Source organism: Diceros bicornis, chromosome 17 (assembly GCF_020826845.1).
Source record: "Diceros bicornis minor isolate mBicDic1 chromosome 17, mDicBic1.mat.cur, whole genome shotgun sequence".
Taxonomy (NCBI): domain Eukaryota; kingdom Metazoa; phylum Chordata; class Mammalia; order Perissodactyla; family Rhinocerotidae; genus Diceros; species Diceros bicornis.
Genome location: NC_080756.1, coordinates 31,051,164 through 31,075,857, shown reverse-complemented (window position 1 = coordinate 31,075,857; position 24,694 = coordinate 31,051,164). Strand labels below are relative to the sequence as shown.

General features: G+C 40.6%; 1 protein-coding gene across 1 annotated transcript in view; it reads right to left on the bottom strand.

The window, feature by feature from the left end:
• Positions 1-9,288, bottom strand: part of PKP2 (plakophilin 2) — an 83,501-nt gene extending 74,213 nt beyond the window's left edge. The window contains exon 1 of the mRNA XM_058558519.1: positions 9,019-9,288. Within this exon, the coding sequence (XP_058414502.1) occupies positions 9,019-9,241 (223 nt within the window). The 5' untranslated portion in view covers positions 9,242-9,288. The remainder of the gene's footprint in view (positions 1-9,018) is intronic.
• Positions 9,289-24,694: the final 15,406 nt, after the last annotated feature.

Genomic DNA, 24,694 nt, shown 5'->3' with positions numbered 1-24,694 from the left:
TTGGTTTCCGGTCCTCTACGCAAGCATGGTCCAAAATAATGGATTATTGCTAGGGTTAAAAATAATAAATTGATTTCCATAATCAGTTTTTCCTTTGTGGGTTTTGTGAGCAGCTTTAATACCTAATTGGCTAAATTTAATACATTTATGAAATCAAAATGACAAGCCTCTATTGTGACTCTATTACCTATATCTCAGCAGTTTAAAAACTCAACTGCAGCTTCCCTTATGGTGAGTAGATGATAGTGAATGGCTAAACAAACAAAACCTTTATATAACCTGCTTCTATTAGAGAGGAGAGAGTAGCGTTCACATTCAGAAAAGGATCTTTTCTTTCAAGTTTTTAGCACTCAAAAGCACGGTTAAAAAACTGATTTGGGGGGCCGGCCCGGTGGCGCAAGCGGTTAAGTGTGCCCGCTCCGCTGCGGCGGCCCGGGGTTCGCTGGTTCGGATCCCGGGCGCGCACCGACGCACTGCTTGGCAGGCCATGCTGTGGCGGCGTCCCATATAAAGTGGAGGAAGATGGGCACAGATGTTAGCCCAGGGCCATCTTCCTCAGCAAAAAAAGAGGAGGATTGGCGGATGTTAGCACAGGGCTGATCTCCTCACAAAAAAAAAAAAACAAAAAAAAAAAAACAAAAAAACAAAACAAAACAAAAAAACTGATTTGGTTAAAACTGAGCTCTAAAAGGAGAATTTGTAGAGATGTATTAGAAATTCCCATGAAAACAGGCATGGCTAAACGTATGCAGAGAAATCAGTAGGTGTTCACTACTGGTACTGATTTAAATGCCACACTTAATTGTGTTCATAATCACAAGTAGCGGCCTTCACAGTGTGGCTTCACAATGGTCTTTTTGGTTAGAAAGAGGGCCTGGCAGTCTTAAAAGCTATCACCTTGTATTTGGTCTTTCTACAGCAATCTCTGAGTAACAACAGCTCTCTTTCTCCACAAACCTTAAAAAGATATAAATTCTTCCATTAGAGTAAAATTGGGGGCATGTTATTACAGGTGAGACATGGCATCTTGAAACTTATTAGAAGGAGTTTGTATAGCAATTCATATTTAAATGGCTCCTTAAAGTCATTTACTAACAAAAGTAGGAACTTAAAAGAAAATGTGAAATATGTTAGGACCCATCAAGAACCATACATCAGGACTCCAGAGCTGGTGAAGCATTTTTGTCTGCCTGTGTGGGCATATAACAGGATTCATTTTCCTGGACTTACGTTAAAAAAAAACCCCAAAAAACAAACCACTTCTTTTATCTTCTTCTATTCTTACTTCCTAAGAAAGTGACCCAATACTATGGAAACTACAAGGCCACACCTTTGATACAACTCAGGTAAGCACTTGTTCAGACTAGAAAATGAGTAGAATTTGTTGGTTTAAAAAACTGTGGTGAAGAATTGTTTTAAAGCAGACTAAAGTCTAATAATGCTTTGCATTATTGAAAAATTAACAGAAAGTGTGAAATGCTGTTATTGTGACCAGTTAACACAGCTCATGTAATCAACCATGAGAAACAACTCAGTGTATCAGGTGTACAGCTGGCAAGTCTTGGCCATGAGTTCTTACATAGTTGAAATTGCCAGGAGTCAGCGTTAGTGGTATAGTGGTGAGCACTGGTGAGCTGCCTTCCAACAAAGTTGAATTTGCCAGGGACAGACCAGCTTTCCTGGGAGAATAGGTCACAAGCTCCATGTGCCACTGTGTGACTAGTCAATGGCTATTATCACTCACACAATATACCAACCAGCCACCAGAAGACCTTATTTGTCAGGAGCTCCCTAAGCAGTTTGAGGTTAACCTCTAACACATCAGTTTATGGCATCTTGGGGCAATCCTCAAATTACTGCTCTAGATAACCACAAGGAAATACTAAAAAGGCCCTTTTATATAAAATTGCAGGCGTCTATATCATGTATTTTGAGTAGCCAAAATATCTGATGACAGAATTTGTGATTATAGACTAGTAACTTAGCACACTGGTGAAGATGATACATCCTGGAAGTTCCTAAATCTATTAATCCCTGTAACTTGTCTCCTTACTCTGGCATTCCTGCCAATTCATTTGCTGAGATAGCCCATAATGATTACTTGTAGGACTTTAGAACTACAATAACAAATACCACATTATACTCACAATGATGCAACTAATAGTCAAAAAGATGAATTTACAGAACTCACAAATTTAGCTGGTTTTTGCTTTAAAAATCTCACTACAGGTTTTTATAATGACTCTCAAGTCAAGCAATTCCCACTGCCTCTCACTTGCCAGGGCTAACCTCTTCCCTCCCAACTGATTCATAACTGCTGTCCCTTTTCCTTTAAATCCACCAAATTGGCCGAATGTATTTGCAGAAAACCCCTGCATGTTTCATGTTTCTCCCTTGCTGAAACATCTTCTGTGACTCACGATGATCCAATCTTGAACCTGCAGTCAAGATCTCCCTCTACACTACGAGGTGGAGGAGGGGGGAGGGCACAACTGAACTGTGTTTTGAGGGGCGTGTAAGAGTTAACCCGGCCAAGAGAAGGGAGGGAGGAAGAGAGCGGTAGGGGTAGGGGTAGGGGCGGGAACACCCAGCAAGATAAATCGCACATGTTTGCCTGGTGAGGCGTGGGAGTAGGGGTGATAGGACAAAGTTTGAGAAGTTGCAGGCATCAGATCACGGACTTGGAATGCGATGTTGAATGAGGATTTTACTCCTGTAGATAACAGCAAGAAAGTGAGGGAATTTAAATCGGGAAATGATGGGATGAGATTTTAGAAAGTTTAGAAAGTTTAGTAGCTAGGTGGAGAATGGACTGGAGTGAGGCCAGATTAAAGCAGGAAGAGGGTGTCTTATCTTCCAGGTAAATTTTTACCTCCTTGACATAAAGAACCACATCTTTTACTACCACTTCTAGCTCAGTCCTTCATCAGCACTTGACAAGTTAATTGCTGATTAGTCATATTTCCTTGTGCATTCAAAATATCCTACTTACACAAATTCAGCCTGCACTAATCCTTCAGACCACCATCCAGCTGGCGGACCACCACAGTGGAGCCAAAATGTGAGGATGGTAGTGGCATGCGTGCTTTCTGTCTTGGAGTGGATGGAAGATGCTCAAATATTTTCTGCCGTTTCTCTGTCATTCTGGGAATACAACGAGGAAGAAAAATTTCTTTCCCCCAAACGTAGGCAGACTCTTTCTGAGTGATTAGAAAAGCAGAATGTTCGTTTTGGCAAGGTCGATTCTACATCTGAATAATAAATATTTACTGTCATTCTCTTATCTGTATGGCTTGAGTATTTATACTATTTTGGTGGTCTGAAGTAAGTTCCTATTATCTGTCAAGAAAACTTCCCATTTGTTTTCCTCCTTCAAAGCAAAAAGCTAATCTAGACACAATAATTTTGATGTAATTCTCCTTACCCCCATCCTACGGATGTATTAGTGAGATTTAAGATTTAGTGGGAATTAAGCTTTTAATGAGCAACACTTTCTTCTGGAAATCAAGGAATTGCAGAACTTTGACTATGATGCTTTGGCCAATTAATATTGTTAAGCCTAAAGCTGATTACTTCAAGAATATAAATACGTGGATTCTTTTAATGGTAATGGTGAGTTGTGTCTTCAAATGCTCAAGGTTCTTTCGTCCTAATGTCTTTTTTTTTAAATGTCTATTTTTATCCAAGTCTACATGGTGGGCTCCCTTGCTCATCTTTAAGCACTTTACTTAACATAACAACTGTTTTTATGTCCAATATCCAATCACCATTAATGGCATGCACAAAAGATACATAGTAGATTTTTTAATATTTCTATTGTAAGATCTGAAATTCTGTTTATTATTCTTACCCTAATAAGTCAGGGGAATGAGATGGCTCACTCTAATACAAAGATTAAGTTTTCTTCTAATTTTGTCTCACTTGCAACACTGCCTTTTACCGTTTACTTCCCCAAAAGGGGTATGGTATTCACATCTTCACACATTCACGTACGTGCACAAAAGAGCTGGACTCCAACATTTATCTCAGAATTGTATAATTTAAAATTCTTGAATGTCATCTGAGATGGAACCAAATGATCTTATTATGGGCCATATTAATCAAGTCTGATTTATAAATTCCAGAGGTTTTAGCAATATATGTTCTTATATTCCATTGCTATCATAGATAGGTTGCCAATAATATGCTTGTTCTCTCAGGAAAGAAAAATATAAAGCTTTGAATAATTTTTATTAATCAGACCAGAAATTCCATTCGAGTGTAAAATCAATGTTAACTATTTGAAGATAAAATAATGCAAACATGTATAGCCTTACTTTAATACACGGGGAAAAAAACTTAAAGCTGATATCCAAAACAACACTTTAGGAGAATGAACCAATGTGAACAATAAATACTTGGAGTATCTAATTCAAGTGAGCTACGCTCTGTTCCCATGATTGGAACCACTAGCACAGGGCACAGATAACATTAATGGAGTCTTACAGCTCTCTTCTCTTTAAGGTAATTTCCTGCATCTTATATGTGACACACACAGCAATATACATTTATAACGAAACACTCACAGTTTCATGATCCTGAAGATTCCCTACCATGCCCTCATTCAACACCTTATCCATAAAACATGTGTTCTCACCACGTTTAGGGGTGGGAAGTTTATTTTTTGTAATCGCCATTTTGTTAACATTCTATTTCCTCTGACTAACTATAGTCAGAAGAATTTCTAAAGAACCACACCTTTTTTCTGTACTCAAGGGCAATCGATCTTCTAGACACTGAACAAAAAGTGGCCCACGGGCTATACTGGGCAGACATGGAGGTACACTAAATCAGGCGGCACTACTGACACCTCACATTCACAGCAGCATGGCCATGTCCCTGGCACCACCATCTAACTCTTTTTTGTCCCCTTTCCTGATCCCTCATGCTTTCTGAATGACTAGTCACCTCGATCCCAGAATTGCTTCATTCCTGGAATTTCTTTTTGGCAAACAATTCATACAGGATTTAAACTATATCTCACTCCCCACCCCCAACACCTATTAATTGCCTTTTTTGCCACCTTAGCCAATTTTCAGTTCTTTCTCCAGAATTCCTTCTTCCTTTTTTTTTTTTTTGTGAGGAAGATCAGCCCTGAGCTAACATCCATGCCAATCCTCTTTTTGCTGAGGAAGACCAGCCCTGAGCTAACATCTATTGCCAATCCTCCTCCTTTTTTTTTCCCTTTTTCTCCCCAAAGCCCCAGTAGACAGTTGTATGTCGTAGTTGCACATCCTTCTAGTTGCTGTACGTGGGACACGGCCTCAGCATGGCCGGACAAGCGGTGCGTCGGTGCGCGTCTGGGATCCGAACCCGGGCCGCCAGTAGCGGAGCGCATGCACTCAACCGCTAAGCCACGGGGCTGGCCCCCACCAGAATTCCTTCTGATTACAGATATTCCAAACAGATATTCCTTGGCCAGGAAACCATCTCAGTAAATGGCACGCCTCAAGTTTTTATGGTGGATTTCCAAAGAAGTTGCAAATTTTATTAGGATATTGTTTGTTGTGTTTTATAAGTATTACACACAACAATTTAAAATATGACTTTCTTCCTACACAGGAAGTGTGTAATAAAAGTAGTAGTACTTTCAAAGTAAGTGTAATAAATAGGAGATGGACATTTAAAATTTTTCCTTTGCCTAACACTTGCAATTCTGAAATGTCTTCTCTCTGACTTTTATAAAAGAATTTTTAAAATTCCCTACAATACAGACTCATTTCACAATGCTGCTATACATCTCCAATCCACCGCCTCCCACCCCTCTAAGAGTTACAGCCAACTTTAAAATGTTCAGCACAGTTTAAAACAACAGCAAAAGTTACAGTGATTTACACTGATACCCACCCACCTATACTAAGGCATTAGAGAGAAGATGACCTGTTAAAGACCCTTGCAAGGTATTTATCAACAATCCAGCCACATTTATCTCATCTCTGTTTTCAACAGATTATCTGCTGCCTCAATCTTACAGGTATGTCAACAATTCAGAATTCCCCAGGGCCCTGGAGCTAACAGTGGTTAACACCAGGGTCCTTGCTTCCCAGAATTTCTTGTGTTGATATAGGATTCTTTCCAGACCAGCACTGTTTCAACAATTGCTTGTCTGTTTCAACTTCAGAGTCAGGATAGTAATAGGGAAACAATAAAAACAATACTCACAACCATCACCAGCCCCCAGACCCTTTTTAAAGAACTTTAATTAAACAGCATACACCAACCACCCCTGGTAATTGTTCCATGGCATGTTGATGTCAAATTCCTTTGAAGTCGATTACTTTTTGGAGTTTCAAAAAGCTGAGGCTTTAAAGTAAGTAGGTGTTGTGTGCTGCCTTATCTCTCTGACTGACTTGCACTTCTGTGTAGGCTGCTGAGGTATTTCAGCTTGCTGGGAAGCTCCTGCTGTAATCAAAAATATTTCAAACGCTTTGTTCCTTAGTTGGAAGAGCCACTCAAGCAGTTGCCCTGAGCATTAGAGCAGAAGCACCAGGACAATGTCCTTTGTTCTACTGTATCAATTCTGCCGACGATGAAATATTCCTGCTGTTCCCTCCTAGCATGCTCTTCCTCCAACCATCTCCCTATGTCCAATCCTATTGAACTTTTATGGTTTAAAATCTCAGTTCCTCCAAGAAGCTTTTCAAAATTCCCTTCAGCTGGTAGTCTAACTCATACTTCTAAACTCCATAATGTGTTACCTGTTCTTTTGGGTTGGTTACCATTTTTAACTTGATATCTCATTTTTTAGGGGGAGATTTCCTTCTTCAGACTTTAAACTCCTTGTTTTAAAGCAAGCAGAGTCTATGTTTAATTCAGCACCTCCACGTGAAGAACAGACTCATTTGATAGTTCTTGAATTCACCAAGCAACATGAATTCACCACGTGATAGAAAAGAGATCATGTGTGGGTTTGGGACTAAGCATCCAATTAATGTTGAGAGACTGACACATTCTTCTTAGGTGAAATGGATCCTCCTATCTACCTTATATAATCGTTTTAAGGATATAATGAAACGCAAACATATTCTTGAACAGGGTTAGGCACATAGGAGACGCTCAGCAATACTCCCCTTCCTTCTGTTCATTCCCCCCATTTATTGAATAGTTGATGTCTCATTGCTCTTTCTGACTAGCCATTCTCATAGCATAAGAAAGAAGATCTAATATGTATCCCCCTTATGTCCTCCAAGCAGCAGAAGCTACTCTGGTTCCAGTTTAGCACTGGACCTGCGCACACTAATGGAGTGCAATGACTCTACTGGTCAAAAATTGACCTCAGTTATCCTGGAGTCTTTAGTCTGACTTCCACATGTAAATTTAGGTTCTTTTTTTCCACGTACTGTGGCAGTTCTGTGCTATTCAGACCGCCCCACTCTCTCAGGACTACCTCAATTTTATTTAGAGGAAAATGGGAGGGGTCATAGAGAGGCTTAGGGTCTAATAAAAATCCCAATTTGTATTCATAACCCGAAAGTTTAACAATATAACTGATCAGTGGTTTAAAAATTCCGGCTTAGTAGTTTAAATGCCAGTTCTGCCATTTACTATCTGTGGGAACTTGAGTGTTACTTAACCACTTAGTTTCCTCATCTGTATAATGGGGATTAAAACACCTACCTCATAAATTTTTTTTTTGAAACACAAATAATATAGTGAATGTAAACCACACAGTCCAATTCTTAGCACATAGTAGGCACTCAGTTACATTAACTATAATCATTAACATCTTCTGCCTTTCAACTATGTAAACACTGACTGCCTGATTCTTTAGGATTTTTTTTACACAAATTGAAAACAATACAGCCTCCCAGGGTCTGCTGTTTTAAATCTCTGGTCTGGTCTGCAAGCATTTTTCTTTTTCCTAGTGGGTTCTGCATTTGCCATTGCCCAAGTGACTTCCCAGAGAAACAGGTCAACATTGCGGGCAAACAAACTGATATCCCAACTGAATTAATGGTTCAATTTCTTTCCTTTTGTCTTTTCTATAATAGGCCTATAATACTTTTATAATGAAAAACATAAATTAAACAACTAATAAAAGAGTTATTGTGTGGCTCTGATCCTCTGACTATTAACAGGAGAGAAAATGATATATCATGTTCTCTAATTTTCACAGCTGGTTTGCCATCTTCTTCCACCTCCCCCGACTATCAATTACTAATATAGTGTTTTATTTTTTTTTTAACCCCTTTCAACTCCAAGTTTAATTTTTTGGAGAGACTAGGGCTGTGCCCACGAGGGTGTCGCCAGGGCGCAGGGAGGCGGACCGGGCTGCCGCTGGCGGGGACAAAGTCCTCTTCCTCCTCCTCCTCCTCCGCGCGTGGGGTGGTTGTTCCCTGGCCCAAAGCCTTCTACCCAATTTTTTCACTTCCTAGATCAAGCACTCGCTCCGCACCCTGGGTGGAGCGCCCCAAAGTACCTGGGCGAGGCACCGCAACCCCAATTTACAGGTTGTAGGAGCGCCAGAACTTTCAGGTTTTCTTTTCAAAATATTTCCGGGGGTCATAGACTCTTTAAAAAAAAATCTAATAAAAGCTAGGGGCACTTTCTCCCAGAAAAATGATCATACCAAATTTCTGCATAGAATTTCAAAGTGTTTATAGACTTCGGGAGCCTCCAGATTAAGGCCCCGGGGGGGGGCGCGCAGGGGGAGCTGGTTAAGGAAGGGGTGAAAAATCTTGGACTGAATTCTTTCACATAGACATATACGTGCATTTAATATACGTAGATACATATATGACAAAACTGAGTAAGAGATTATTTTAGAAAAGAGTGCTTTGCCCAAGTAAGCCGGTCTGAGTCTTGGGGCGCGACGGGTCATACAAAGGGACGGCGAGCAACAGGTGGGCAGAACCCCAGGTCCCGCACCCTCAGGAAGCAGCGAGTGGAAGCAACAGGGTGCTAAAGGTGTGGGAGGGATAGGGAAAGGGGTAGGGGGTAGGGTCGCGGCCGTCCAGGGGCCGGCGGGGCTCCACTCACCGTTGCCCACGAAGCCGCGGCCCTTCCGGGCCAGGGTCTGCTGCACCTGCTCCTGGATCCGCAGGCTCTTGGCCGCCTGGCCGCTGCGGCCGCTGCTCCCCGCCAGCTTCAGCTTGGCCTCGGAGGGCAGGGCCAAGCTGGAGCTGTCCAGCTGCCCCAGGATCTGCTGGCCCAGGACTGTCCGGATGTAGCCGCATTCGGTTGGGGAGCCCGGGGCTGCCATGGGGCCGGAGGAGGCGACCGAGCAGCTAGCCTGCCGCGAGACCTGCAGACGAAGCTGCAGAGGAGCAGGGGGCACTGGCGCGAGCCCCGCCCCGCCGCCCCTGCCCCGCCCCCTGCCCCGCCCCCCGCGCCGGTGGGAGGCCCGAGCCGGGGGGAGCGCGGCCTCGAGAGCCGAGCGCCCAGCCTCCCCCGGGGGAGGGGGCGCGGCTCCCTCCGGGCACGCGCACTCGGCCCGGAGCGGGGCGGGGCGGGGCGGGGCGGGGCGGGCCGCGCGCGCCGACACCTGGCTAGTTGGACCTGCCGGCTGGGAGGTGGGAGAGGGCGCGGTCTGCCCGAGGTCGCGCCACTCTCCGAGTCGCCACGGATGCCGCCTGCTAGCGCCGTGCCTGGCTCTATTTGCCTTGCTCGGCCTCCTCCCAGCCCTCGGAAAGGATGTGATTTATGCCTGATTGCGGAGGGGCCGCCTCCAGGCAGGTGCGCCCTGGAGAGTCACTTCTGTTCTTGGGCTGCTGAGGTTTGCCTCTGGGGTCCCCGAGTGAAGCTGGTTAGGCAGGCTCTGTCAGACTGTTGGAAACATTACATGGTTTTCCTAGACCTGAGGGTGAGAAAGGACTATTGGGTCAGGCGGAAAGGACGATAGGAGAGAAATGTGCCGAGATGACATGTGTGAAATAAAAGACTTTTTAATATAGTTTATTTTTTAAATTAGTACAACTTCAGGGGCCGTGTTCTTTTTGCACAGATGCAGTCCCAGAAACATATGTTCTTCCTCATCCAGAGCTTCTGTTTTCTCATGCAGATACACAAATCGTACCCAGTACACTCTTGCTCACCCACTCCTCTCTTACGAACACACCCACACAGACAAACTCCAATAAGAGGTGCTAGGGAAGAGCACACTTTTAATAGCTGATAGTTTTTATTAGCCCTGCTAACGTTAAGTCCTCTTTATGATAGGCTCTTTGTAGGGGGCCCATGGAAGGGGCCTCTGACTTTCAATTGCATCTTCCACAACTTATATTTATCGTGCTATTAATTATGTTTCACGAGTAGTTGACTACTGAGAACTTGAGAGCTAAGCTCAAGGGAAAGTGTCCTTGATCTTAAGGTTTACAACCTAAGCCACTCGTCCTGATTTTCCTCTTTGGACTTGACACGCAAAAAGAAAAACATCTACTCCTGGTATTAAGTAAGATAATCTTCCCTTTGATTGCTTGGGTTAGTATGTTCACTTTTCCTCAAATCACTCAATTGCTGCAAAACCACACTTATTCAGGTCTGGAGTGGCCGAGAAAGTTTCCCCCTTCCCCATTTTCCTATGCACACCCTTCTGTCTTTACACACACACTTAATGCACAGGTATACGACTCTCCAAGGGAGCAAAGAGAAAATCAAGGGGCCCAAAGCCTTGACAACGGAATGGTGACAGCTCTGCCACCCTTTCTCAGCCACCACATGGCTAAGGCCTTGTGGAATTTAGTGCTTAAGTGGAGTCATGGGGATGGTGGGTCTTGAAAGCAGTTCCTCCCATCCCAGCAGGACCAGTCTTGAGATAGATTATACCTTGTGAAGAGCTCAATTATGTAGCCAGATGTAAACCTCCAAACCTCATGCTGAGACTCAGTTGAAAAGAGAGGGGTGAACTGACGGGGAAGTGATGATAGCGATTTCCAACAACAAACACTATTCCTCTCCCCTTCTTCTTCCTCTCCCCCTCCTGGTGGCCTCTTTTGGCAGGCCTGAGAGTGTTGCTTTGAAAGACAATTTCAGTACCTGCCCCCACAGGGTCAGGTGGGGCATCTCCTTTTTTGTGCCTGGAGAGCTGTAACTTACAAGATCAGAACCCTCACCAGCAGAGTGGAGAGGAATTTTTCTCATTTATTTATTTGATTGAGCCAAACTTCATTCACTTTTTTCTTCTCAAATGGATTTTTTTCTAAGTGTGATGTTGTAATTGACTATCTTCTTAGGTAGGTACCAATATTGAGCATGTAGAAATTTCGTTATTGGGCAGTTGGTGAATTGACAGGAGGACGATGGTTAAAAGCACAGCTTGTGAGTGAGGCAGATCTGGGTTCAAATCGTAGCTTGCCCTTTGTACATAGTGTGGCCTTAAGCAAGTTTCTTTGCATTTTTAAGCCTCAATTCTCTTACCTGTAAAATGGAAGCATTTTACAATGATGATGAAGTGCTGCTGTGAGGATTAAATGATAAGTGGTTCATAAGAAATACTCAATAAATAATTGTTCAGTGCTCTTTAACAAGCATCCCCCTGAGATCCACTTCCAGATTTCCTCAACTCTTTCTGATCTCTGCTTATCTATCAATTTACCATTTGAATGAGATTCTTTCACACACACACACACACACACACACACACACACACACAGTCACTCACTATCTCCATTCTCTGCTTAATTTGTCTCCATAGCACTTATTTTCATTACACATGCTTTCTGTTTTACTTATTTAATTGTTGATTGTTTCCCTACTGGAACGTAAACTCCATGAAAGCAAGGATTTTTTTTGTTCACTGCTGTTCTCTGGGACCTAGAACAGTGCGCATAGTAGACAACAGGTCCATGTTGAATGAATGAATGAATCATGCATGAAAGCACTTAGTATATTACATGGTGTATAATGAGTGCTCAACAACTGTTAGTCTAATAATTCTTTAGGCTTTCGAACTCTTTTGGTAACTTGTTAGCATCTTTAAAAAGTCCCGTAGATATCACTATATATTCTAGGTATTCTACTAATTGGCTATGTAATATTCCCTGTTATAAACAACAAACTAAACTGAGATAATTTTTGAATACTTTCAGAATTCAATGATTCAGTAGAACAATCTCTTCGAAAATAAGATAAATGTATAAACTCATTAAAAGGATCCCCTTGGAGTGAGAATCCTATTTCAAAAGCAAGAGTTAATTACAGGGTAAGGAAATATGCAAACTCTGGCATTGTGCCCCCAAACGTAGTCTAGATGTGCTTCTGTTCCAACAGAGTGCGGGCTCTGTCATGTTTTTTGCGTTTCCCGGGAAGGCTGCCTAGCCGACTTCCTAAATTGTGAGCCAGACCTGAGATAACTGCTGAAGGCAGCTTCTAGCCAACAAATTGAAGCATGGAAATGAAATGCTATGACTCCTTTTGTGGTGTTTGGCTGTTCTACAATCTGTGATTTTTTAGTATTTAGGTTCAGTTTTGAAAACTCTTCCATTTCTTTTCATTTACCAACAGAATCTGATAAAAGAAAAGAAAAGCAAAAGCAGAGGAACCAAAGTTGAGGTAGAATGTAAATAACAGATAAGTGAATGATGAGGCTACAGTTCCTGCTGGTGGAAACCTACAAGAATGATTAAAAAATTCTTGAGTTTTAAACTTGCATTTTTATCTGCTTTACGCACTACAGCCTTAAAACACTGATCTTTTATTGTTTGTAAATCTACAGTTAGGGCTTCCTCAGAGTAAACTTTATTTTCTTTAACCATATATAAATTCCAATATGGGAAATTCCAGTATGCAAAGAGTCAGGAAGTTACTGTAAGACTAAATATAGTATAAATTTTAGAGCAAAAGTAATATTTTTTTCTCTTTTTTTTGCTGAGAAACATTTGCCCTGAGCTAACATCTGTGCCAGTCTTCCTTTATTTTGTATGAGAGTCGCCACCACAGCATGGCCACCAATAAGTGGTGTGGGTCTGCACCTGACAACCAAACCCCGGCCGCCACAGTGGAGCTCACCAAACTTAACCACTAGGCCATGGGGCTGGCCCTCAGAAAAAATATTTTAATAGGGAACATTAAAGAACATTAATGGCACCAAAACTCTCTGATTCATATTAAAAAATACTCTAACACATTTTCATGAGTATCTTCTCTCATGAAATATTTTCCTGTTACTATTTGTAGGCTATTAATATCTATTGCTTTTAAAAAGTATTTCCTAAATTACTGTAAGAAACCTGGCAGATAGAAAGTTTTAAATGAACCATGGGTTTTATTTCCTTTTTCAGCAAATGGATATGTTGCCAAGGCAATCAGTATCAGTTTATCGTTAACCACATATGACAAAACTATCGGCACTGGAAAAGGAAACTTTGAACACGTAGGCCCTGAACATCACTCTCTGATGGGGACTTTCAACAGCAGTGAGCATTAAGGTGTTTATCTTTAATACAGATGTTCATTTTGTCTGCTATTTTGGCTATATAGTGTTTGGAGTGTGTAGGTCTGAAAATTATTCTTCTAAAAAGACCTCAAATGTGGTGTGGGAGGTGGAAACCAGGTGGGCAACCCTGAGGGCTGGCAATGAGCAATTTGTTCATAGTTACTGAGGCTTTTGAGACAGTGCCTTTAATCATGATTCATGGGCGTATATGAGCTGGGTATATCAGTTAAAATGATTACCTTCTGGATGGATGACCACAGCTGCTACATTAATGGTTGTCAGTTCGTTCATCTGACATCCAGAGAGACTGAAGGGTGGGAACAACTTGGTCAATTTCCACCACACATTCTTGGCTTCATAAGAGACTATGTTCCTCACTTCTTTGTCTCTGTCACAGAACCTAGCAGTAAGTTAACTGGCAGATGCTCGATAAATAGTTGAGTGTAAGCTCTCACCTATAGGCATTTTGATTAATTCATTTGCCTCTGAGTGGGCCCAGGTGCAGCTGAGCAAAGGGGTCCTGAAGGAGGTGGCCTGGCCTGAAACAAAATCTTGAAGTGGCTTGAGTGTCTAGGGAAGTACAATGTTTAGTGATTTTTAGCTTATGAGGGTATCAGAGAAATTCAGCAAAATTGATTTTTTATAACTTTGTAGAGGATCTAGTACCTCAGTGTCATGCATTGTTTAAATTTTTAAAATTATTGGACTATACACTTTTTGAATTGTTTGGACGTTATTTGAATATATTGATTGATATGTGTGTACATTCACTCACCAATAAATTATCTACATTTTAAATTTGTCTCCTTTTTTCCATACACACTATTATTTCCTTGAAATTCCAAGAACCGAAGTATTATATTCCATATAGAAAGATAATACTAATAATCTTGCTTGGATTTTCCTTTCCCCTTTTCCTTCACAAACATCATCATAGAACAATATTTTAAAACATCCTTATAGAATAGTAGAGTGATATAAATATGTTCTTGAGGGGATTGTGATATCTTCAGCTTTGTTCTTTTTCCTCAGGCTTGCTTTGGCTATTTGAGGTCTTTTGTTGTTCCATATAAATTTTAGGATTCTGATTGGGATTGCATTGAATCTGTATATTGCTTTAGGTAATATGAGTATTTTAACTATGTTTATTCTTCCAATCCGTGTGCATGGAATATCTTTCATTTCTTTATGACTTCTTTGATTTCTTTGAATAATATCTTATAGTTTTCATTGTATAGGTCTTTCACCTCCTTGGTTAAATTTATTCCTAGAAATTTAATGATTTTTGTTATGATTGTAAATGGGATTGTATTCTTGACTTCCCTTTCTGCTAATTCGTTATTAGTGTATAGAAATGCAACTGACTTTTGTAAGTTGATTTTGTACCCTGCAACTTTGCTGTAGTTGTTGATTATTTCTAATAGTTTTCTGGTGGACTTTTTAGGGTTTTCTATGTATAGAATCATGTCATCCACAAACAGCGAGAATTTTACTTCTTCCTTTCCAATTTGGATACCTTTTATTTCTTTTTCTTGCCTAATTGCTCTGGCCAAAACCTCCAGTACTGTGTTGAATAAGAGTGGCGTGAGTGGGCACACTTGTCTTGTTCCTGTTCTCAGAGGGATGGCTTTCACTTTTTCACTAAGTATGATGTTTGCAGTGAGACCATAAAATTTTATTACAAGGGGTATGCATGCAAGGATGGGAGGAGATATTGTGGCCATCTTTGCAAACCGTCTAACATCCTTACTGCACAATAAATGGTAGCTGCTATTATTATTATTATTTAGAATTGGCATCTCTCTCAGAGGTTGGCAAGATTGTTGTTATTACATTTTGATGGCTGAAGGAATGAATCCAGAGGAAAGCAATCTTGACTTACCCAAGATTAGTGAATACATGTAGCTCTCTGCCTGTTGTATCAGTGGAGGTTAAACTCTATTCAGAGGAACCTTGGATATCTTAAAAGTCAAGTGCGGTTAATCCAGACATGTTTCATTGGATGTGAATGATTCCCTGCTGGTCCTCTGCTGGTTCACAAGTGGATGGAATTCTGGTTTGTTCACCATCTCAGTGATGTCACTGGTGCTTGAATGATCAGCATCTTGGATTTTATTCAGAGTACACTCATTAATAATTTAAAAAATTAATAGAAATGCACAATTGAACCTCAAAAGCGATTAATAGTATAATTTAATTTTATTGTGGCATTCCTACTAATAATGATAAAAGAAAAATACATGATACCTTTACAATAGTAAGAAGGAAAGTGTACTATTCACTTGGAATATAGTTATTATAGTCCAAAAGAACAGCAATTGCCAAGAAAGGATGTAAATAAGAAAAGATAGACAGGGCCGGCCCCGTGGCTTAGCGGTTAAGTGCGTGTGCTCTGCTGCTGGCAGCCCGGGTTCGGATCCCGGGCACGCACTGAGGCACCGCTTCTCTGGCCATGCTGAGGCCGAGTCCCACATACGGCAACTAGAAGGATGTGCAACTATGACATACAACTATCTACTGGGGCTTTGGGAGGAAAAAAAAAATAAATAAAAATCTTAAAAAAAAAAAGAAAAGATAGACAATTGTTAGTCCAATCCCATTATTTTACATTGTTATTCCATTATTGTCTTAGTCTGTTCAGGCTGCTATACAAAATATCATGAACTGAGTGGTTTAGTAGCAACAAACATTTATTTCTTAAGTTCTGGAGGCTGGGAAGTCCAAGATCAAGACATCAGAAGATTCAGTGTCTGGTGAGGCCCTGCTTCCTAGATCACAGAAGGCATCTTTTTGCTGTGTCCTTACATGGCAGATGTAGAAAGGAGCACTCTGGGGTCTCTTTTATAAGAGCACTACTCCCATTCATGAGGGCTCCCCTCTCACGACCTAAACATCTCCCAAAGGCACTACCTCCAAATACCATCACATTGGGCATTAGGTTTCAACATATGAATTTTGAGAGGACATGAACATTCAGACCACAGCAATTACATTCTGTTCCCTTTTATTAGGTCTGCAGCATGGACTCCAATTTAAAAGTTGTCCGGGTGAGGTTAGGCCACTGGTGTGGGTAGTGTCCTTTTGTTTTCTTGATGAAATATACCTGTGCATTAGTCCCTTTCTCTTCCTGCAAGATGCTTTCCCCACATCTTCATGGAATTGACTTCTTCCCATCATTCAGATTTGTTTAAATATCTCCTCCTCAGAAAGAATTTCCCTGGTCAACTAGTCTGAAGTAGCTACCCTGTCACTCTCTCTACAAAGCACTTACTATAGCCTGATAGTTTTCTTATTTACAGAGATATGTACGTTCAGATGTGTTATTTCCTTACTAGAATGGAAGATCTATGCAAGCAGAAACCTTTTCTTGTTCACCAATTCACCTATAGTTCTTAGAATGCATGCATATGGTAAGCTCACAGCATTTGTTAAATTAATGCATAATAGAAATACATTTGAATTTTAATTCTCTCTTTTTTTAAAAATTATTTTATCGAGGTCATATTGGCTTATAACATTGTGTAAATTTCAGGCATACATTATTATATTTTAGTTTCTGCATAGACTGCATCGTGTTCACCACCATAGTCTAATTTTATCTGTCACTATACACCTGTGCCCCTTTCCCCTTTTGCACTCCCCCCCTTCTTTTTTTTTTGTGAGGAAGATTAGCCCAGAGCTAACACCTGTTGCCAATCCTCCTCTTTTTTGTTGAGGAAGATTGACCCTGGGCTAACGTCTTCCTCTACTTTATGTGGGATGCCTACCACAGTGTGGCTCAATGAGCGGTGTGTAGGTCCGTGCCCAGGATCTGGGCCTGCAAACCCCAGGCTGCCAGAAGTGGAGCACCTGATCTTAACCCCTACGCCACTGGGATGGCCCCCCTCTCTTCTTTATTTAATTTATTTATTTTGAGAGGAAGAGTAGCCCTCAGCTAACATCCATGCCAATCCTCCTCTTTTTGCTGAGGAAGACTGACACTGAGCTAACATCCGTGCCCATCTTCCTCCACTTTATATGGGACGCCACCACATCACGGCCTGACAAGCGGTGCGTTGGTGTGCGCCTGGGATCCGAACCTGGGCCGCCAGCAGCGGAGCACACGTGCTTAACCACTACGCCACAGGACCGGCCCGCCCCCTCTCTTATTTAATAGAGTTTAAATGTGGAGACAAGTCTTTTTGTGTTTTTTTGAAAAAAATGGTTTATAATGAAAGATGGAATTCTGAGACATTTACTTATTTTATTTCATTATTGTTCTTTTTAAACTTGGTGCTCTGAGTAACAATGTGTTAAACGAAGGTAAGTTTAAGCAATCGCCTGTTTTCACAATTTGTTGTGATCCTGGAATCTGAAACCCAGAGCTTACTGCCGAGTTCTGGCAGACTGTCCAGAGCCACCCCCTTTGAGTTAGGGCTTGTGTGGCAATCCTCTAAAGGGCAAAGGTCTTTTGGGAAGCTCTGGATTTTCATGGTTTCAGGGACAGGTCTAGACACATACTTCTGTATCCCTGAAGCCACTTGTTTTATCTTTACAGCCCAAGTTTTCCAGCAGCAACTGAAATTCCTCAGTATCACCACTGGACTGAACTAAACTAGTTCAAATTTAGAACATGTGCAGGTCTGCTCTTTTAAAGCTTAAAGTGTTATATCTCAGATAGCAGGAAACCGTTTGAAGAAATATTCTGGCCATAGCCATAGAACCAAAGTCAAATAGGAATCTTAGTAATTGCCCTGTGATACAGAAGAGGAGGTAAGAAAGAAGTCCCTCTGAAGTTGTGACTGTGGCAACAGCTTCTAAGAAAATGGCTCGGAATGATCTGCTGGGTATTTTTTTTTTTTTTAAAGATTTTAATTTATTTTTTTCCCCCAAAGCCCCAGTAGATAGTTGTATGTCATAGCTGCACATTCTTCTAGTTGCTGTATGTGGGACGCGGCCTCAGCATGGCCAGAGAAGCGGTGTGTCAGTGCGCGCCCGGGATCCGAACCCGGGCCGCCAGCAGCAGAGCACACGCATTTAACTGCTAAGCCACAGGGCTGGCCCTGCTGGGTATTTTGATTCACGCTGCTAATATTTCAATGTTGTAGATTTCAGCAGTACTATCAAGCTTTGGGGCCATAAGTAACAAGGCAATTATTGACTCAATAAATCAAATTTCAGAGTTGTTATCAGGAAAATACTTAAGTGAGGAAATGACCCCATTAACAATCAGTTGCATAAGGGATCAAGACAGCATTAATTATTGTGGTGTTCTAAGATCTTCCTCATCAGTCTCACTCGACCAAGCTGACTTAATCTCACAGTCTGGAACTCTCCAGCACAAACATTCTGAAACAACCAGGCTAAAATTCTTATCACACCCTAAATTGTTGGTCTCATTTCCTCTTATTTTCAGTGGCTGCCTAGTCTATTGCTACCCATCTTTTAGGGTCCAATTCATGCTTCCTCTCCTTAGCAAAGCTGACTTCATCTGCTCTCATGGGTTTCCCCTTGCCCCACCCCCTAGGCTTCTTAGAATCATTTATTTTAGCTCCTGAGAATAAAATGAGAGGAAAAATTTTAAGAGCTCAGCCTGGTGTCCTGAATAAAGATGCCTGTTTTATATAAGGTACTTAACATAAAAATTAAGGGATAAAAAATGAATAGTAAACGCATAGTATTTGAAGAAATATAGCATAATGATTAAGAGCTTAGCCTCTGGAATTAGATAAACCCAAATTATTTTCCCTACTCTGCCATTTGATACTTATTTAACCTTGTTTAGGTTGTTAGACTTCTCTAAGCCTTAGTTTCCGGCTTGAAGATAGGAGTAATAAATATTACCACATTTAATAGGGTTAATGTGACAAGTGAAATAACAGATATGAAAATTCTTTACAAATCATAAAGTGCTACGAGTGTTAAATATTACCTTACATATTTTAAAATTTTTAGATATGTGCCATCAAAGTAACAGATTATTTTAAAGCCAGCAATATGCAAAACAGTAGCTAGGAACTTGGTAACCAAAAAGAATGCACATTATTACCCTGGAGGCCCTCCCATTGTAGATAGGAAGATAAAAATATGTCAAAAGTTAAATATCGATAGCATGTCAAAAATTATTCAAAGCAACAATAAAGGAGATGGTACAAGATGACGTGCCAAATAAATTGGAAAGATAAACAGTATTTCTGAAGTCCTACGAGATTGCTCTCTGGTGGGTACAATCAAGAAGGATATGTGTAAAGACTGTTGTTGGGTATTAATTGAGCTGGATCTCGAGGGTGGGTAGGATTTGATTAGGTGGAAAGTGGGTAGAAGATATAAGAAGATGGGCAGGGGAGTGTGGAAGTAGAAAAATGTGATAGTTGGGAGGCTGATAAAGAAACAAGTCTGACTAGAGTAACTCCAGCTGCTGTTCCCAAACCCAGTTGAACATTACAATCAAAGAAGAAACTTTAAAAATTGTACAGCTTCCTGGGCTCTATTGCAGACCAATTAAATCAGAATCTCTGAGGGGTGGCCTCTGGAATCTGTAGATTGAGAAAGCTTTCAAGTAGATTCAGATCAACAGCCAGATTTGGGAACCACAGGTAAAAAGGATCAGTGCACCATAAAGCTAGAAATTTAGTTGAGGTCCAAATTCCAAAGGCCTTGAATGTTAAGAGTAGGTTTTGTACTTTCTACAAAAACACTTCTCAAACTTTAGTAACGTATGGATATTTTTTAAAGGGAAAAATGTCTCCGGAGACCCTATGAGAAACCAGCAGAAGTCAGCAGAGAGGCATAGAAAGTTTTGGGGGAGTGACAGTGCTCTGAGGTATGAATCTGAGATACTGGTCTATCTATTCACAGTCTCTGGAATGGCCTGGAAGGGAAAAGAACATGGAGATGAATTGATAAACTAAGAGTCCACAGCTGTGGTGCAGGAGTTATGGGGATCATAAGACAAATTTGGGGCTCTAGCATGTTTTCTCAGGCAGATGCAGAGGAAGAAATGGTAGCAGAAGCATTTTTTATGTAAGAGGGATGTTTAGCACCATTCAAAAGACCCCTAAAAAGTTTGGTTGTTTAGGAGGTTGAGATTGCTTCTTTCCTCCGTCTCCTTAGGCTCTTAACACAAGCAACTCTTTTTTTTGTGTGTGTGAGGAGGATTGGCCCTGAGCTAACATCTGTGCCCATCTTCCTCTATTTTGTATGTGGGATGCTGCCACAGCATGGCTTGATGAGGAGTGTGTAGGTCCACACCCAGGATCCAAACCCACGAACCCCAGGCCACCGAAGTGGACTGTGTGAACTTGACCACTACGCCACCAGGCCAGCCCCACAAGCAACTCTTGGAACACTTTTTCAACTGATTTGCTTGGGAATGCCGAATTCCTAGTCCTGCCCTTAAAAAGCTATTCCTGTATAACTTTTCTGTGGTCATCTTATAAATTTAGAGTAGTGATTTTTAAAGAATAGTCTACAGCCCCTTAGGGATCCCTGAGACTCTTTCAGAGAGTTCTGCAAAGTAAAACTACTTTTATAATAATCCTGAAACTTTATCTGCCTTTTCCACTAAGTTGACATTTGCATTGATGGTGCAAAACAATGGTGGGTAAAACTGCGGGTCAGGCAGTGGTCCTGCACTGCACTGGTAGCCACACTTTTGCAGTAAAAAAGAAAATACTAGTTTCACTTAGGAACATCCTTGATAGAGCAGTAAAAATTATTAATTTTATTAAATCTCGATCTTTGAGAATGTGCCTTTTCAAAATCCTGCGTGACGAATTTGGAAGTACACATAAAGAACTTCTGCTGCATGCAGAAGTATGTGGCTTGTCTTGAGGAAAAGCATTGGTGCCACTGTTTGAGTTGCAAGTGAAACTAGTTCCTTTTTTTATGAGATATTTTTTACTTGTAAGAAAGACTGACAAAATATAATTATTTGGATTTGGGTAATTAACAGAAATTTTCTTGAAAATAAATAAAGTAAGCCTGTCAGTTCAGGGACACCACCCACAAGCATTGTTGCAAATGACAAGATTCAAGCTTTTAAGTAAAAATTAGAATTTTGGAAAACATGTATCTGCCATCACTGTGACCTTGAAAGCATCCCATATTTTTCTGATGAGATGGATGGTGATACTAATAAACATGATTTTTTTTTGTTATTGTATAATAAGGTCTATCAACATTTGGAGGAGATACATAACTCAGTGAATCAACATTTATAATGTTACAATCACACATGGATGAGGGCTATTCAAAGTGCTAAATAGATGAATATATTTTAATGTAATCAAGTAAGAAACATTCATTAATATAGTTTCAGATTCCATATCACAACTAAGCTTTAAGATTTTACCATTTGTTAAGTTTTCATGTAGTGTCAAAGGAAATGCCCAAAAATATCTGAAAGGGCTATTAAACCATTCCACTCTTTTCCAGCTACATATCTGTGTAAGGCTGGATTTTCTTCCTACACTTCAATAAAACAACTTAACACAACATATTGAATGTCGAAGCAGGTATGAGAATCTAGCCATCCTACATTAGCTGCAAATGTATAAAAATTCCACTCTTGTCACTAAATATTTTCATTTTGGAAAATATAACTATCTTTCCAAAAAATGTTATTTATGTTAATATATAATGGCTCCATTACTTGAAAAAACTCAGTTTTAATTTCTAATACAATAAATATTGATAGATGTGGCCAACACAAGCAAAAGCTCTTTGGATTCTTCAAAAACGTTTGAGAGTGGCCGGCCCCGTGGCTGAGTGTTTAAACTTCCATGTGCTCTGCTTCTGTGGTTCGAGTGTGCAGGTTCAGATCCTGGGTGTGGACCTACTCCACTCATCAGCCATTCTGTGGAGGCATCCCACATATAAAAAATAGAGGAGGATTGGCACAGATGTTAGCTCAGGGCGAATCTTCCTCACCAAAAACAAAAAAAAAAATGTTTGAGAGTGTAAAGAGTTATGGAGACCAAAAGGTTTGGTTTAACTGAAGTTGTCTCACCTGCTCCTATCGTTTTCTATCTCAGTGGAGGTTGATGACAGAAGAGATGGGCTACAAATAGTATCCTCAAAAAGTTAAACATAGGGCCGGCCCCATGGCTTAGCGGTTAAGTGCACGCGCTCCACTGCTGGCGGCCTGGGTTCGGATCCCGGGCGCGCACCGACGCACCGCTTCTCCAGCCATGCTGAGACCGCGTCCCACATACAGCAACTAGAAGGATGTGCAGCTATGACATACAACTATATACTGGGGCTTTGGTGGAAAAATAAATAAAATTAAAAAAAAAAAAGTTAAACATAAAATTGCCATATGATCCAGCAATTCCACTCCTAGGTATACCAAAAATAATTAAAAATTGCTACTCAAACAAATACATGTATACACATGTTCATAGCAGCAGTATTCAAATTAGCCAAAAGGTAGGAATAACCCAATGCTACCTACCACATGGATGGACCTTGAAAGCATTATGCTAAGTGAAATAAACCAAACAAAACAGGTCATATATATTGTATGATTCTATTTCTATGAAATATCCAGAATAGGTAAATCCATAGGGACAGAAAGCAGATTGGTGGTTGCCAGGAGCTGGGGGAGGGGGTGTGGGGAGTAACTGCTTAATGGGTACAAGGTTTCCTTTTGGGGTGATAGAAATGTTTTGAAACTAGTTAGAGGTGGTGGCTGTACAACATTGTGAATGTAATTCATGCCACTGAATTGTTTACTTTAAAATGGTTAATTTTATGTTATGTGAATTTCACCTTAATTAAAAAAAGTCACAGCTGGATGAACATCAGATACAGGACCTGGCACTCAGCATGGATTCAGAATTTCTTTGTCAATTTTACTCAAGCAAGCAAAATGAACGATATCTGTTTTCTTTCTGTTGGCAGTGTTTCAAGTATCTGGTGCTAGGATAATCATTATTTTGGCTATTATCAGACTTAGGAATGCAATTTTTGCTTTGATACTCTTCCCAGTTGTTGTGTCAGGAAAAAGGCAGAATTAGGCACTATGCTAAAATCAAATCAGTATTTCTTACATAAATGGTTGGTTGGGTGAGTCTGTTTTTAGTCACAAATCGTCTTTGAAGTCTAAAAGCAAGCCAGAAACTTGAGATTGTTGACGTGTTCTACAGAAGAGCCAAAATGCACTGAGTGTTGTTGAAAGAGCTCAAGAAGACATTGTAACCTTCAATTTATCAGCCAAAGGTAGGGCCACTAATTGGGTTCTTTTCCAAGGTATAGGTTCTTCACTCAGCAAAATGGAAATGTCCTAAATGTGCTGGATTGTCACAGAGCAGTTGGCTTACAGTTCTGGGGTTTGCCATCGGCCTCTCTTCCCTAGTAACAAAAAACAATATGACTCATCAGGAAGACTGCATATCACATCATTATGTAGGGCTCTTTCTATTTAACTTGTGGTCTAATTCTCCTTGAAGTCTGCTCACTGGGCATTTAATAAATTGGTCAGTAGCAAGGTGATCATATTTCTGATAAGACAAAGCAACGTCTAAAGGAGAGAGCGAAAACCTGAGATGGGGGCTGGCCCAATGGCGCAGCAGTTAAGTGTGCCCATTGTGCTTCGGTGGCTAGGGGTTCGCCGGTTTGGATCCTGGGCCCGGACTTACATATCGCTCAACAAGCCATGCTGAGGTGGCATCCCACATAGAGCAACTAGAAGGGTGTACAACTATGACATACAACTATCTACTGGGGCTTTGGGGAATGGAAAAAAAAAGAGAAAGATTAGCAACAGATGTTAGCTCAGGGCCAATCTTCCTCAAAAAAAAAAAAAAGAGAGAGAAATTAATTAAAAAACAAAAGAAAACCTGAGTTTAAGTTATTTGACTTTAAGATTAGAGTGTGGGGATGGAGGAGGCAATATTCTGGCTTCAATTTCTTCATTTGTAGGAGTATCTTAGTAGTACTAGTCACCTAGGGTTTTGTGAGAGAATGTAGGTGTATGAGAAATGTCTTATATAGGACCAGGCATGTAATTGGCCAGTAAAGGAAGGTGTTTTTTTTATTTTTAAAAAAATATTTGACATGTAACATTGTGTAAATTTAATAAGGGAGTTTGTTTTTATTATTAGGAATAATGCTGGGACTAGGATAGTACTTGTCATAAAAGAGAGGACCAAACAGCAGAAGGAGGAGGACTAGCTCAGCTTTCCTTCCATTGAAAAACAAATATATAAGTAAAGCAAAATATGTAATTATGCTATTAAGGGAATGCATACTGTGTAATATTTAAAGAAGAGGAAAATAAAGAGGTGATGTGAAGGAAGGAAG